Raw genomic sequence first — 14,741 nt, 5'->3', positions numbered from 1 at the left:
AGAATGATTATTTGGTATTTCAGAAGGATTCGTTGGAAGTCTAGAAGGATTCTTTGGAAGTTCAGAAGGGTTCTTTGGAAGTCCAGAAGGATTCTAAAAAGGATTCTAAGCATGCTCTATTGCAGAATTGTTTGTTTGAATGTTTGAATGTGTTTTTGCATGGTTGATTAATTGTATGCTGCACATAAGAAATAAAAAATATATATTGTTTTTTAAACTAAAACAATCTGTTGGTATTTGGACTTATTGCATCTTGTTACTGAGATGGTTGTTCCAGTTTAGATGATTGAGCTAGTCTCAGTATTGACTTATTCCTACCCTGGCAGTCCTGCCCCTACCCTGGCAGTCCTTCCCTAACCTGGCAGTCCTGCCCCTACACTAGCAGTCCTACCCTGGCAGTCCTGCCCCTACCCTGGCAGTCCTTCGCCCCTATCCTGGCAGTCCTGCCCCTAACCTGGCAGTCCTTCCCCCTACCCTGTGTATCCTGACCCCTCCTGTCTCAGCCTCCAGTATTTATGCTGCAGTAGTTTGTTTCGGGGGCTAGGGTCAGTTTGTTATATCTGGAGTACTTCTCCTGTCCTATTCGGTGTCCTGTGTGAATCTAAGTGTGCGTTCTCCAATTCTCTCCTTCTTTCTTTCTCTCTCTCGGAGGACCTGAGCCCTAGGACCATGCCCCAGGACTACCTGACATGATGACTCCTTGCTGTCCCCAGTCCACCTGGCCATGCTGCTGCTCCAGTTTCAACTGACCTGAGCCCTAGGACCATGCCCCAGGACTACCTGACATGATGACTCCTTGCTGTCCCCAGTCCACCTGGCCATGCTGCTGCTCCAGTTTCAATAATTGTTCTGCCTTACTATTATTTGACCATGCTGGTAATTTATGAACATTTGAACATCTTGGCCATGTTCTGTTATAATCTCCACCCGGCACAGCCAGAAGAGGACTGGGCACCCCACACAGCCTGGTTCCCCTCTAGGTTTCTTCCTAGGTTTTGGCCTTTCTAGGGAGTTTTTCCTAGCCACCGTGCTTCTACACCTGCATTGTTTGCCGTTTGGGGTTTTAGGCTGGGTTTCTGTACAGCACTTTGAGATATCAGCTGATGTACGAAGGGCTATATAAATAAATTTGATTTGATTTGATTTACCCTGGCAGTCCTGCCCCTACACTAGCAGTCCTGCCCCTACCGTGGCAGTCCTTCACCCTACCTTGGCAGTCCTGCCCCTACCCTGGCAGTCCTTCCCCTACCCTGGCAGTCCTTCGCCCTACCCTGGCAGTCCTTCGCCCTACCCTGGCAGTCCTTCCCCTACCCTGGCAGTCCTTCGCCCTACCCTGGCAGTCCTTCCCCTACCCTGGCAGTACTGCCCCTACCCTGGCAGTCCTTCGCCCCTACCCTGACAGTCCTGCCCCTAACCTGGCAGTCCTGCCCCTACCCTGGCAGTCCTTCGCCCCTACCCTGGCAGTCCTTCGCCCCTACCCTGGCAGTCCTTCCCCTACCCTGGCAGTCCTTCGCCCTACCCTGGCAGTCCTTCTCCCCTACCCTGGCAGTCCTTCGCCCTACCCTGGCAGTCCTTCCCCTACCCTGGCAGTACTGCCCCTACCCTGGCAGTCCTTCGCCCTACCCTGGCAGTCCTTCGCCCCTACCCTGACAGTCCTGCCCCTAACCTGGCAGTCCTGCCCCTACCCTGGCAGTCCTTCCCCTACCCTGGCAGTCCTTCGCCCCTACCCTGGCAGTCCTTCCCCTACTCTGGCAGTCCTTCGCCCTACCTGGCAGTCCTTCTCCCAACCCTGGCAGTCCTTCGCCCTACCCTGGCAGTCCTGCTGAATTCAGGTTGTGGGTAATACATTTAAAATATATATTTGTTGGATATCCTAATTCTGTCTGGATTCCAATAGGAATTACACATCACTTTGCAAGCCATCATAATGTGTACATGCAGGCCTGATGTGGCCTGTAAACCAGGGGTTTCCTAAGAACACTGTGTTAGGTATAACTAGACGCTCAATGAAAGGCCTTCGGAAATACACCCGAGTCTACAAAACATTAGGAACACCGTTCTAATATTGAGTTGCACCCACTTTGCACTCAGAACAGCCTCAATTCGTTGAGGCGGGGACTCTACAAGGTGTTGGCGTTCCACAGGGATACTGGCCCGTGTGGACTCTACAAGGTGTTGAAAGCTCTCCACAGGGATACTGGCCCATGTGGACTCTACAAGGTGTTGAAATCAGGGATACTGGCCCATGTGGACTCTACAAGGTGTTGAAATCAGGGATACTGGCCCATGTGGACTCTACAAGGTGTTGAAATCAGGGATACTGGCCCATGTTGACTCTACAAGGTGTTGAAAGCGTTCCACAGGGTCTCTACAATGTGTTGAAAGCGTTCCACAGGGATGCTGGACCATGTTGACTCTACAAGGTGTTGAAAGCGTTCCACAGGGATGCTGGACCATGTTGACTCTACAAGGTGTTGAAAGCCTTCCACAGGGATACTGGCCCATGTGGACTCTACAAGGTGTTGAAAGCCTTCCACAGGGATGCTGGTCCATGTTGACTCTACAAGGTGTTGAAAGCGTTCCACAGGGATGCTGGTCCATGTTGACTCTACAAGGTGTTGAAAGCGTTCCACAGGGATGCTGGACCATGTTGACTCTACAAGGTGTTGAAAGCGTTCCACAGGGATGCTGGTCCATGTTGACTCTACAAGGTGTTGAAAGCGTTCCACAGGGATACTGGACCATGTTGACTCTACAAGGTGTTGAAAGCGTTCCACAGGGATACTGGCCCATGTGGACTCTACAAGGTGTTGAAAGCGTTCCACAGGGATACTGCCCCTTGGGGACTCTACAAGGTGTTGAAATCAGGGATACTGGCCCATGTTGACTCTACAAGGTGTTGAAAGCGTTCCACAGGGATGCTGGACCATGTGGACTCTACAAGGTGTTGAAATCAGGGATACTGGCCCATGTGGACTCTACAAGGTGTTGAAAGCGTTCCACAGGGATGCTGGTCCATGTTGACTCTACAAGGTGTTGAAAGCGTTCCACAGGGATGCTGGTCCATGTTGACTCTACAAGGTGTTGAAAGCGTTCCCACAGGGATGCTGGACCATGTTGACTCTACAACGTGTTGAAATCAGGGATACCGGCCCATGTGGACTCTACAAGGTGTTGAAAGCGTTCCACAGGGATGCTGGACCATGTTGACTCTACAAGGTGTAGAAAGCGTTCCACAGGGATGCTGGACCATGTTGACTCTACAAGGTGTAGAAAGCGTTCCACAGGGATACTGGCCCATGTTGACTCCACAAGGTGTTGAAAGCGTTCCACAGGGATGCTGGACCATGTGGACTCTACAAGGTGTTGAAATCAGGGATACTGGCCCATGTGGACTCTACAAGGTGTTGAAAGCGTTCCACAGGGATGCTGGTCCATGTTGACTCTACAAGGTGTTGAAAGCGTTCCACAGGGATGCTGGCCCATGTGGACTCTACAAGGTGTTGAAAGCGTTCCACAGGGATACTGGCCCATGTGGACTCTACAAGGTGTTGAAAGCATTCCACAGGGATGCTGGCCCATGTGGACTCTACAAGGTGTTGAAAGCGTTCCACAGGGATGCTGGTCCATGTGGACTCTACAACGTGTTGAAATCAGGGATACCGGCCCATGTGGACTCTACAAGGTGTTGAAAGCGTTCCACAGGGATGCTGGCCCATGTTGACTCTACAAGGTGTTGAAAGCGTTCCACAGGGATGCTGGCCCATGTTGACTCTACAAGGTGTTGAAAGCGTTCCACAGGGATGCTGGCCCATGTGGACTCTACAAGGTGTTGAAAGCGTTCCACAGGGATGCTGGCCCATGTTGACTCTACAAGGTGTTGAAAGGGTTTCACAGGGATGCTGGCCCATGTGGACTCTACAAGGTGTTGAAAGCGTTCCACAGGGATGCTGGTCCATGTTGCCTCTACAAGGTGTTGAAAGCGTTCCACAGGGATACTGGCCCATGTGGACTCTACAAGGTGTTGAAAGCGTTCCACAGGGATGCTGGTCCATGTTGACTCTACAAGGTGTTGAAAGCGTTCCACAGGGATGCTGGCCCATGTTGACTCTACAAGGTGTTGAAAGCGTTCCACAGGGATGCTGGCCCATGTTGACTCTACAAGGTGTTGAAAGCGTTCCACAGGGTTGCTGGCCCATGTTGACTCTACAAGGTGTTGAAAGCGTTCCACAGGGATGCTGGCCCATGTTGACTCTACAAGGTGTTGAAAGCGTTCCACAGGGATGCTGGCCCATGTTGACTCTACAAGGTGTTGAAAGCGTTCCACAGGGTTGCTGGCCCATGTTGACTCTACAAGGTGTTGAAAGGTGTTCCACAGGGATGCTGGCCCGTGTTGACTCCAGGGATGCTGGCCCATGTTGACTCCAATGCTTCCACAGGGATGCTGGCCCATGTTGACTCCAATGCTTCCACAGGGATGCTGGCCCATGTTGACTCTACAAGGTGTTGAAAGCGTTCCACAGGGATGCTGGCCCATGTTGACTCTACAAGGTGTTGAAAGCGTTCCACAGGGATGCTGGTCCATGTTGACTCTACAAGGTGTTGAAAGCGTTCCACAGGGATGCTGGCCCATGTTGACTCTACAAGGTGTTGAAAGCGTTCCACAGGGATGCTGGCCCATGTTGACTCTACAAGGTGTTGAAAGCGTTCCACAGGGATGCTGGTCCATGTTGACTCTACAAGGTGTAGAAAGCGTTCCACAGGGATGCTGGCCCATGTGGACTCTACAAGGTGTTGAAAGCGTTCCACAGGGATACTGGCCCATGTTGACTCTACAAGGTGTTGAAAGCGTTCCACAGGGATGCTGGCCCATGTTGACTCTACAAGGTGTTGAAAGCGTTCCACAGGGATGCTGGCCCATGTTGACTCTACAAGGTGTTGAAAGCGTTCCACAGGGATGCTGGCCCATGTTGACTCTACAAGGTGTTGAAAGCGTTCCACAGGGATGCTGGTCCATGTTGACTCTACAAGGTGTTGAAAGCGTTCCACAGGGATGCTGGCCCATGTTGACTCTACAAGGTGTTGAAAGCGTTCCACAGGGATGCTGACCCATGTTGACTCCACAAGGTGTTGAAAGCGTTCCACAGGGATGCTGGCCCATGTTGACTCCACAAGGTGTTGAAAGCGTTCCACAGGGATGCTGGTCCATGTTGACTCTACAAGGTGTTGAAAGCGTTCCACAGGGATGCTGGTCCATGTTGACTCCACAAGGTGTTGAAAGCGTTCCACAGGGATGCTGGTCCATGTTGACTCTACAAGGTGTTGAAAGTGTTCCACAGGGATGCTGACCCATGTTGACTCCACAAGGTGTTGAAAGCGTTCCACAGGGATGCTGGTCCATGTTGACTCTACAAGGTGTTGAAAGCGTTCCACAGGGATGCTGGTCCATGTTGACTCTACAAGGTGTTGAAAGCGTTCCACAGGGATGCTGGCCCATGTTGACTCTACAAGGTGTTGAAAGCGTTCCACAGGGATGCTGGTCCATGTTGACTCTACAAGGTGTAGAAAGCGTTCCGCAGGGATGCTGGCCCATGTGTACTCTACAAGGTGTTGAAAGCGTTCCACAGGGATACTGGCCCATGTAGACTCTACAAGGTGTTGAAAGCGTTCCACAGGGATGCTGGCCCATGTTGACTCTACAAGGTGTTGAAAGCGTTCCACAGGGATGCTGGCCCATGTTGACTCTACAAGGTGTTGAAAGCGTTCCACAGGGATGCTGGCCCATGTTGACTCTACAAGGTGTTGAAAGCGTTCCACAGGGATGCTGGTCCATGTTGACTCTACAAGGTGTTGAAAGCGTTCACAGGGATGCTGGCCCATGTTGACTCTACAAGGTGTTGAAAGCGTTCCACAGGGATGCTGGTCCCATGTTGACTCTACAAGGTGTTGAAAGCGTTCCACAGGGATGCTGACCCATGTTGACTCCACAAGGTGTTGAAAGCGTTCCACAGGGATGCTGGCCCGTGTTGACTCCAGGGATGCTGGCCCATGTTGACTCCAATGCTTCCACAGGGATGCTGGCCCATGTTGACTCAATGCTTCCACAGGGATGCTGGCCCATGTTGACTCTACAAGGTGTTGAAAGCGTTCCACAGGGATGCTGGCCCATGTTGACTCTACAAGGTGTTGAAAGCGTTCCACAGGGATGCTGGCCCATGTTGACTCTACAAGGTGTTGAAAGCGTTCCACAGGGATGCTGGCCCATGTTGACTCTACAAGGTGTTGAAATCAGGGATACCGGCCCATGTGGACTCTACAAGTTGTTGAAAGCGTTCCACAGGGATGCTGGCCCATGTTGACTCTACAAGGTGTTGAAAGCGTTCCACAGGATGCTGGCCCATGTTGACTCTACAAGGTGTTGAAAGCGTTCCACAGGGATGCTGGCCCATGTGGACTCTACAAGGTGTTGAAAGCGTTCCACAGGGATGCTGGCCCATGTTGACTCTACAAGGTGTTGAAAGCGTTCCACAGGGATGCTGGCCCATGTGGACTCTACAAGGTGTAGAAAGCGTTCCACAGGGATGCTGGTCCATGTGGACTCTACAAGGTGTTGAAAGCGTTCCACAGGGATACTGGCCCATGTGGACTCTACAAGGTGTTGAAAGCGTTCCACAGGGATGCTGGTCCATGTTGACTCTACAAGGTGTTGAAAGCGTTCCACAGGGATGCTGGCCCATGTTGACTCTACAAGGTGTTGAAAGCGTTCCACAGGGATGCTGGCCCATGTTGACTCTACAAGGTGTTGAAAGCGTTCCACAGGGTTGCTGGCCCATGTTGACTCTACAAGGTGTTGAAAGCGTTCCACAGGGATGCTGGCCCATGTTGACTCTACAAGGTGTTGAAAGCGTTCCACAGGGATGCTGGCCCATGTTGACTCTACAAGGTGTTGAAAGCGTTCCACAGGGTTGCTGGCCCATGTTGACTCTACAAGGTGTTGAAAGGTGTTCCACAGGGATGCTGGCCCGTGTTGACTCCAGGGATGCTGGCCCATGTTGACTCCAATGCTTCCACAGGGATGCTGGCCCATGTTGACTCCAATGCTTCCACAGGGATGCTGGCCCATGTTGACTCTACAAGGTGTTGAAAGCGTTCCACAGGGATGCTGGCCCATGTTGACTCTACAAGGTGTTGAAAGCGTTCCACAGGGATGCTGGTCCATGTTGACTCTACAAGGTGTTGAAAGCGTTCCACAGGGATGCTGGCCCATGTTGACTCTACAAGGTGTTGAAAGCGTTCCACAGGGATGCTGGCCCATGTTGACTCTACAAGGTGTTGAAAGCGTTCCACAGGGATGCTGGTCCATGTTGACTCTACAAGGTGTAGAAAGCGTTCCACAGGGATGCTGGCCCATGTGGACTCTACAAGGTGTTGAAAGCGTTCCACAGGGATACTGGCCCATGTTGACTCTACAAGGTGTTGAAAGCGTTCCACAGGGATGCTGGCCCATGTTGACTCTACAAGGTGTTGAAAGCGTTCCACAGGGATGCTGGCCCATGTTGACTCTACAAGGTGTTGAAAGCGTTCCACAGGGATGCTGGCCCATGTTGACTCTACAAGGTGTTGAAAGCGTTCCACAGGGATGCTGGTCCATGTTGACTCTACAAGGTGTTGAAAGCGTTCCACAGGGATGCTGGCCCATGTTGACTCTACAAGGTGTTGAAAGCGTTCCACAGGGATGCTGACCCATGTTGACTCCACAAGGTGTTGAAAGCGTTCCACAGGGATGCTGGCCCATGTTGACTCCACAAGGTGTTGAAAGCGTTCCACAGGGATGCTGGTCCATGTTGACTCTACAAGGTGTTGAAAGCGTTCCACAGGGATGCTGGTCCATGTTGACTCCACAAGGTGTTGAAAGCGTTCCACAGGGATGCTGGTCCATGTTGACTCTACAAGGTGTTGAAAGCGTTCCACAGGGATGCTGACCCATGTTGACTCCACAAGGTGTTGAAAGCGTTCCACAGGGATGCTGGTCCATGTTGACTCTACAAGGTGTTGAAAGCGTTCCACAGGGATGCTGGTCCATGTTGACTCTACAAGGTGTTGAAAGCGTTCCACAGGGATGCTGGCCCATGTTGACTCTACAAGGTGTTGAAAGCGTTCCACAGGGATGCTGGTCCATGTTGACTCTACAAGGTGTAGAAAGCGTTCCACAGGGATGCTGGCCCATGTGGACTCTACAAGGTGTTGAAAGCGTTCCACAGGGATGCTGGCCCATGTAGACTCTACAAGGTGTTGAAAGCGTTCCACAGGGATGCTGGCCCATGTTGACTCTACAAGGTGTTGAAAGCGTTCCACAGGGATGCTGGCCCATGTTGACTCTACAAGGTGTTGAAAGCGTTCCACAGGGATGCTGGCCCATGTTGACTCTACAAGGTGTTGAAAGCGTTCCACAGGGATGCTGGTCCATGTTGACTCTACAAGGTGTTGAAAGCGTTCCACAGGGATGCTGGCCCATGTTGACTCTACAAGGTGTTGAAAGCGTTCCACAGGGATGCTGGTCCCATGTTGACTCTACAAGGTGTTGAAAGCGTTCCACAGGGATGCTGACCCATGTTGACTCCACAAGGTGTTGAAAGCGTTCCACAGGGATGCTGGCCCGTGTTGACTCCAGGGATGCTGGCCCATGTTGACTCCAATGCTTCCACAGGGATGCTGGCCCATGTTGACTCCAATGCTTCCACAGGGATGCTGGCCCATGTTGACTCTACAAGGTGTTGAAAGCGTTCCACAGGGATGCTGGCCCATGTTGACTCTACAAGGTGTTGAAAGCGTTCCACAGGGATGCTGGTCCATGTTGACTCTACAAGGTGTTGAAAGCGTTCCACAGGGATGCTGGTCCATGTTGACTCTACAAGGTGTTGAAAGCGTTCCACAGGGATGCTGGCCCATGTTGACTCTACAAGGTGTTGAAAGCGTTCCACAGGGATGCTGGTCCATGTTGACTCTACAAGGTGTCGAAAGCGTTCCACAGGGATGCTGGCCCATGTTGACTCTACAAGGTGTTGAAAGCGTTCCACAGGGATACTGGCCCATGTTGACTCTACAAGGTGTTGAAAGCGTTCCACAGGGATGCTGGCCCATGTTGACTCTACAAGGTGTTGAAAGCGTTCCACAGGGATGCTGGCCCATGTTGACTCTACAAGGTGTTGAAAGCGTTCCACAGGGATGCTGGCCCATGTTGACTCTACAAGGTGTTGAAAGCGTTCCACAGGGATGCTGGTCCATGTTGACTCTACAAGGTGTTGAAAGCGTTCCACAGGGATGCTGGCCCATGTTGACTCTACAAGGTGTTGAAAGCGTTCCACAGGGATGCTGACCCATGTTGACTCCACAAGGTGTTGAAAGCGTTCCACAGGGATGCTGGCCCATGTTGACTCCACAAGGTGTTGAAAGCGTTCCACAGGGATGCTGGTCCATGTTGACTCTACAAGGTGTTGAAAGCGTTCCACAGGGATGCTGGTCCATGTTGACTCCACAAGGTGTTGAAAGCGTTCCACAGGGATGCTGGTCCATGTTGACTCTACAAGGTGTTGAAAGCGTTCCACAGGGATGCTGACCCATGTTGACTCCACAAGGTGTTGAAAGCGTTCCCCAGGGATGCTGGTCCATGTTGACTCTACAAGGTGTTGAAAGCGTTCCACAGGGATGCTGGCCCATGTTGACTCTACAAGGTGTTGAAAGCGTTCCACAGGGATGCTGGTCCATGTTGACTCTACAAGGTGTAGAAAGCGTTCCACAGGGATGCTGGCCCATGTGGACTCTACAAGGTGTTGAAAGCGTTCCACAGGGATACTGGCCCATGTTGACTCTACAAGGTGTTGAAAGCGTTCCACAGGGATGCTGGCCCATGTTGACTCTACAAGGTGTTGAAAGCGTTCCACAGGGATGCTGGCCCATGTTGACTCTACAAGGTGTTGAAAGCGTTCCACAGGGATGCTGGTCCATGTTGACTCTACAAGGTGTAGAAAGCGTTCCACAGGGATGCTGGCCCATGTGGACTCTACAAGGTGTTGAAAGCGTTCCACAGGGATACTGGCCCATGTTGACTCTACAAGGTGTTGAAAGCGTTCCACAGGGATGCTGGCCCATGTTGACTCTACAAGGTGTTGAAAAGCGTTCCACAGGGATGCTGGCCCATGTTGACTCTACAAGGTGTTGAAAGCGTTCCACAGGGATGCTGGTCCATGTTGACTCTACAAGGTGTAGAAAGCGTTCCACAGGGATGCTGGCCCATGTGGACTCTACAAGGTGTTGAAAGCGTTCCACAGGGATACTGGCCCATGTTGACTCTACAAGGTGTTGAAAGCGTTCCACAGGGATGCTGGCCCATGTTGACTCTACAAGGTGTTGAAAGCGTTCCACAGGGATGCTGGCCCATGTTGACTCTACAAGGTGTTGAAAGCGTTCCACAGGGATGCTGGCCCATGTTGACTCTACAAGGTGTTGAAAGCGTTCCACAGGGATGCTGGTCCATGTTGACTCTACAAGGTGTTGAAAGCGTTCCACAGGGATGCTGGCCCATGTTGACTCTACAAGGTGTTGAAAGCGTTCCACAGGGATGCTGGCCCATGTTGACTCTACAAGGTGTTGAAAGCGTTCCACAGGGATGCTGACCCATGTTGACTCCACAAGGTGTTGAAAGCGTTCCACAGGGATGCTGGCCCATGTTGACTCTACAAGGTGTTGAAAGGGTTCCACAGGGATGCTGGTCCCATGTTGACTCCAGGGATGCTGGCCCATGTTGACTCCAATGCTTCCCACAGTTGTGTCAAGTTGGATGTATGTCCTTTGGGTGGTGCATCGTTCTTGATAAACAAGGGAAACTGTCGAGCATGAAAAACCCAGAAGCGTTGCAGTTCTTGACACAATCAAACCGGTGCGCCTGGTACCATACCCCGTTCAAAGGCACTTAAGTTGTTTGTTTTGCCGACTCACCCTACGAATGGCACACATACACAATCCATGTCTCAAATGTCGCAAATGCCGGAAAATCATTATTTAACATGTCTCCTCCCCTTCATCTACACTGTTTGAAGTGGATTTAATTAATACGTGACATCAATAAGGGATCAAAGACTGAACACGTGAAACCAGGTGAAAGCTATGTCATGGAACCAGCGTGTGTTCATCATGTTTTGTACACTCAGTGTGTATATATATATGTCATTTATTGTCATAAATCATACAATTTTAAAGGCTAAAGAGGCTGGTGAAACCCTTCATAAAGGGGTATAGGTAGAAGCAAACAGGGGTTCTTTGATGATTATTTATTATTATGATTATTATAGAAGGATTCTTTAGAAGTTCAGAAGGATTCTTTAGAAGGCCAGAAGGATTCTTTAGAAGGCCAGAAGGATTCTTTAGAAGGCCAGAAGGATTCTTTAGAAGTTCAGAAGGATTCTTTAGAAGGCCAGAAGGATTCTTTAGAAGGCCAGAAGGATTCTTTAGAAGGCCAGAAGGATTCTTTAGAAGGCCAGAAGGATTCTTTAGAAGTTCAGAAGGATTCTTTAGAAGTTCAGAAGGATTCTTTAGAAGGCCAGAAGGATTCTTTAGAAGGCCAGAAGGATTCTTTAGAAGGCCAGAAGGATTCTTTAGAGTTGGTAGGCATGGCGCTTGTAGAAGCTTTAGAAGGCCAGGGTTCTTTAGAGTGGGTTTGATTACCACCCAGAAGGAATGTTTAGAAGGCCAGACTGGATTCTTTAAGGCCAGAAGGATTCTTTGAAGATTTAAAGCGGATTATTTAGAAGGCATATATTATTATATTATTATTATATATAAGTTCAGAAGGATTCTTTAGAAGTTCAGAAGGATTCTTTGGAACAGGGGGTTCTTTGATTTTAGGTTAAAAACCCTCTGCAAAAGGTTCTACCCACATTAGCACCAAAAAAGATGTTCCCCTATGAGGACATACCGAAAAAACACTGGATGGTTCTAGTTCGCAACCTTTTTTACGAAGACTGTACGCATGAGACTTTCATCTAAGTCGAAGGATGAGGTCTGAGTGAGTGTCTCTCTCTTCATAGTGAGGTAAAACTACAGGCTAGGATGTAACCGTCTCTCTTCATAATGAGGTAGACCTACAGGCTAGGATGTAACAGTCTCTATTCATAATGAGGTAGACCTACAGGCTAGGGTGTAACAGTCTCTCTTCATAATGAGGTAGACCTACAGGCTAGGGTGTAAGAGTCTCTCTTCATAATGAGGTAGACCTACAGGCTAGGGTGTAACAGTCTCTCTTCATAATGAGGTAGACCTACAGGCTAGGGTGTAACAGTCTCTCTTCATAATGAGGTAGACCTACAGGCTAGGGTGTAACAGTCTCTCTTCATAATGAGGTAGACCTACAGGCTAGAGTGTAACAGTCTCTCTTCATAATGAGGTAGACCTACAGGCTAGGGTGTAACAGTCTCTCTTCATAATGAGGTAGACCTACAGGCTAGGGTGTAACAGTCTCTCTTCATAATGAGGTAGACCTACAGGCTAGGGTGTAACAGTCTCTCTTCATAATGAGGTAGACCTACAGGCTAGGGTGTAACAGTCTCTCTTCATAATGAGGTAAAACTACAGGCTAGAGTGTAACAGTCTCTATTCATAATGAGGTAGACCTACAGGCTAGGGTGTAACAGTCTCTCTTCATAATGAGGTAGACCTACAGGCTAGGGTGTAACAGTCTCTCTTCATAATGAGGTAGACCTACAGGCTAGGGTGTAACAGTCTCTCTTCATAATGAGGTAGACCTACAGGCTAGGGTGTAACAGTCTCTCTTCATAATGAGGTAGACCTACAGGCTAGGATGTAACAGTCTTTCTTCATAATGAGGTAGACCTGCAGGCTAGGGTGTAACAGTCTCTCTTCATAATGAGGTAGACCTACAGGCTAGGGTGTAACAGTCTCTCTTCATAATGAGGTAAACTACAGGCTAGAGTGTAACAGTCTCTATTCATAATGAGGTAGACCTACAGGCTAGGGTGTAACAGTCTCTCTTCATAATGAGGTAGACCTACAGGCTAGGGTGTAACAGTCTCTCTTCATAATGAGGTAGACCTACAGGCTAGGGTGTAACAGTCTCTCTTCATAATGAGGTAGACCTACAGGCTAGGGTGTAACAGTCTCTCTTCATAATGAGGTAGACCTACAGGCTAGGGTGTAACAGTCTCTCTTCATAATGAGGTAGACCTACAGGCTAGGGTGTAACAGTCTCTCTTCATAATGAGGTAGACCTACAGGCTAGGGTGTAACAGTCTCTCTTCATAATGAGGTAGACCTACAGGCTAGGGTGTAACAGTCTCTCTTCATAATGAGGTAGACCTACAGGCTAGGGTGTAACAGTCTCTCTTCATAATGAGGTAGACCTACAGGCTAGGGTGTAACAGTCTCTCTTCATAATGAGGTAGACCTACAGGCTAGGGTGTAACAGTCTCTCTTCATAATGAGGTAGACCTACAGGCTAGGGTGTAACAGTCTCTCTTCATAATGAGGTAGACCTACAGGCTAGGGTGTAACAGTCTCTCTTCATAATGAGGTAGACCTACAGGCTAGGGTGTAACAGTCTCTCTTCATAATGAGGTAGACCTACAGGCTAGGGTGTAACAGTCTCTCTTCATAATGAGGTAGACCTACAGGCTAGGGTGTAACAGTCTCTCTTCATAATGAGGTAGACCTACAGGCTAGGGTGTAACAGTCTCTCTTCATAATGAGGTAGACCTACAGGCTAGGGTGTAACAGTCTCTCTTCATAATGAGGTAGACCTACAGGCTAGGGTGTAACAGTCTCTCTTCATAATGAGGTAGACCTACAGGCTAGGGTGTAACAGTCTCTCTTCATAATGAGGTAGACCTACAGGCTAGGGTGTAACAGTCTCTCTTCATAATGAGGTAGACCTACAGGCTAGGGTGTAACAGTCTCTCTTCATAATGAGGTAGACCTACAGGCTAGGGTGTAACAGTCTCTCTTCATAATGAGGTAGACCTACAGGCTAGGGTGTAACAGTCTCTCTTCATAATGAGGTAGACCTACAGGCTAGGGTGTAACAGTCTCTCTTCATAATGAGGTAGACCTACAGGCTAGGGTGTAACAGTCTCTCTTCATAATGAGGTAGACCTACAGGCTAGGGTGTAACAGTCTCTCTTCATAATGAGGTAGACCTACAGGCTAGGGTGTAACAGTCTCTCTTCATAATGAGGTAGACCTACAGGCTAGGGTGTAACAGTCTCTCTTCATAATGAGGTAGACCTACAGGCTAGGGTGTAACAGTCTCTCTTCATAATGAGGTAGACCTACAGGCTAGGGTGTAACAGTCTCTCTTCATAATGAGGTAGACCTACAGGCTAGGGTGTAACAGTCTCTCTTCATAATGAGGTAGACCTACAGGCTAGGGTGTAACAGTCTCTCTTCATAATGAGGTAGACCTACAGGCTAGGGTGTAACAGTCTCTCTTCATAATGAGGTAGACCTACAGGCTAGGGTGTAACAGTCTCTCTTCATAATGAGGTAGACCTACAGGCTAGGGTGTAACAGTCTCTCTTCATAATGAGGTAGACCTACAGGCTAGGGTGTAACAGTCTCTCTTCATAATGAGGTAGACCTACAGGCTAGGGTGTAACAGTCTCTCTTCATAATGAGGTAGACCTACAGGCTAGGGTGTAACAGTCTCTCTTCATAATGAGGTAGACCTACAGGCT

General features: G+C 49.5%; 1 protein-coding gene across 20 annotated transcripts; it reads left to right on the top strand.

Annotated features, from left to right (window-relative positions):
- Positions 1 to 4,423: 4,423 nt before the first annotated feature.
- LOC127924857 (melanoma-associated antigen C1-like) lies at positions 4,424 to 10,702 on the top strand. 20 transcript variants are annotated; one of them, XM_052509481.1, is made up of 6 exons: positions 4,424 to 4,935; positions 7,378 to 7,569; positions 8,194 to 8,241; positions 9,732 to 9,827; positions 10,020 to 10,163; positions 10,261 to 10,702. In XM_052509481.1, the coding sequence occupies exons 1-6, from the start codon at positions 4,428 to 4,430 to the stop codon at positions 10,671 to 10,673; spliced, it is 1,401 nt and encodes a 466-aa protein (XP_052365441.1). In that variant the 5' UTR covers positions 4,424 to 4,427; the 3' UTR covers positions 10,674 to 10,702. The 20 variants fall into 20 exon arrangements, with proteins under 20 accessions (XP_052365441.1, XP_052365440.1, XP_052365439.1 ...); XM_052509480.1 differs by having other exon boundaries at positions 9,972 to 10,163; XM_052509479.1 differs by having other exon boundaries at positions 9,732 to 9,923.
- Positions 10,703 to 14,741: the final 4,039 nt, after the last annotated feature.

This window comes from Oncorhynchus keta, unplaced genomic scaffold, assembly GCF_023373465.1.
Source record: "Oncorhynchus keta strain PuntledgeMale-10-30-2019 unplaced genomic scaffold, Oket_V2 Un_contig_4652_pilon_pilon, whole genome shotgun sequence".
NCBI lineage: Eukaryota > Metazoa > Chordata > Actinopteri > Salmoniformes > Salmonidae > Oncorhynchus > Oncorhynchus keta.
This window is presented reverse-complemented; position numbering and strand designations above follow the sequence as displayed.

Coding starts and splice junctions, on each gene's coding strand:
- LOC127924857 (XM_052509479.1), top strand. CDS start 4,428: ATGCTTCCACAGGGATGCTGGCCCATGTTGACTCCAATGCTTCCACAG. Junction 7,570..8,193: donor GCCCATGTTGACTCTACAAG/GTGTTGAAAGCG, acceptor TGACTCTACAAG/GTGTAGAAAGCGTTCCACAG. Junction 9,924..10,019: donor GCCCATGTTGACTCTACAAG/GTGTTGAAAGCG, acceptor TGACTCTACAAG/GTGTAGAAAGCGTTCCACAG.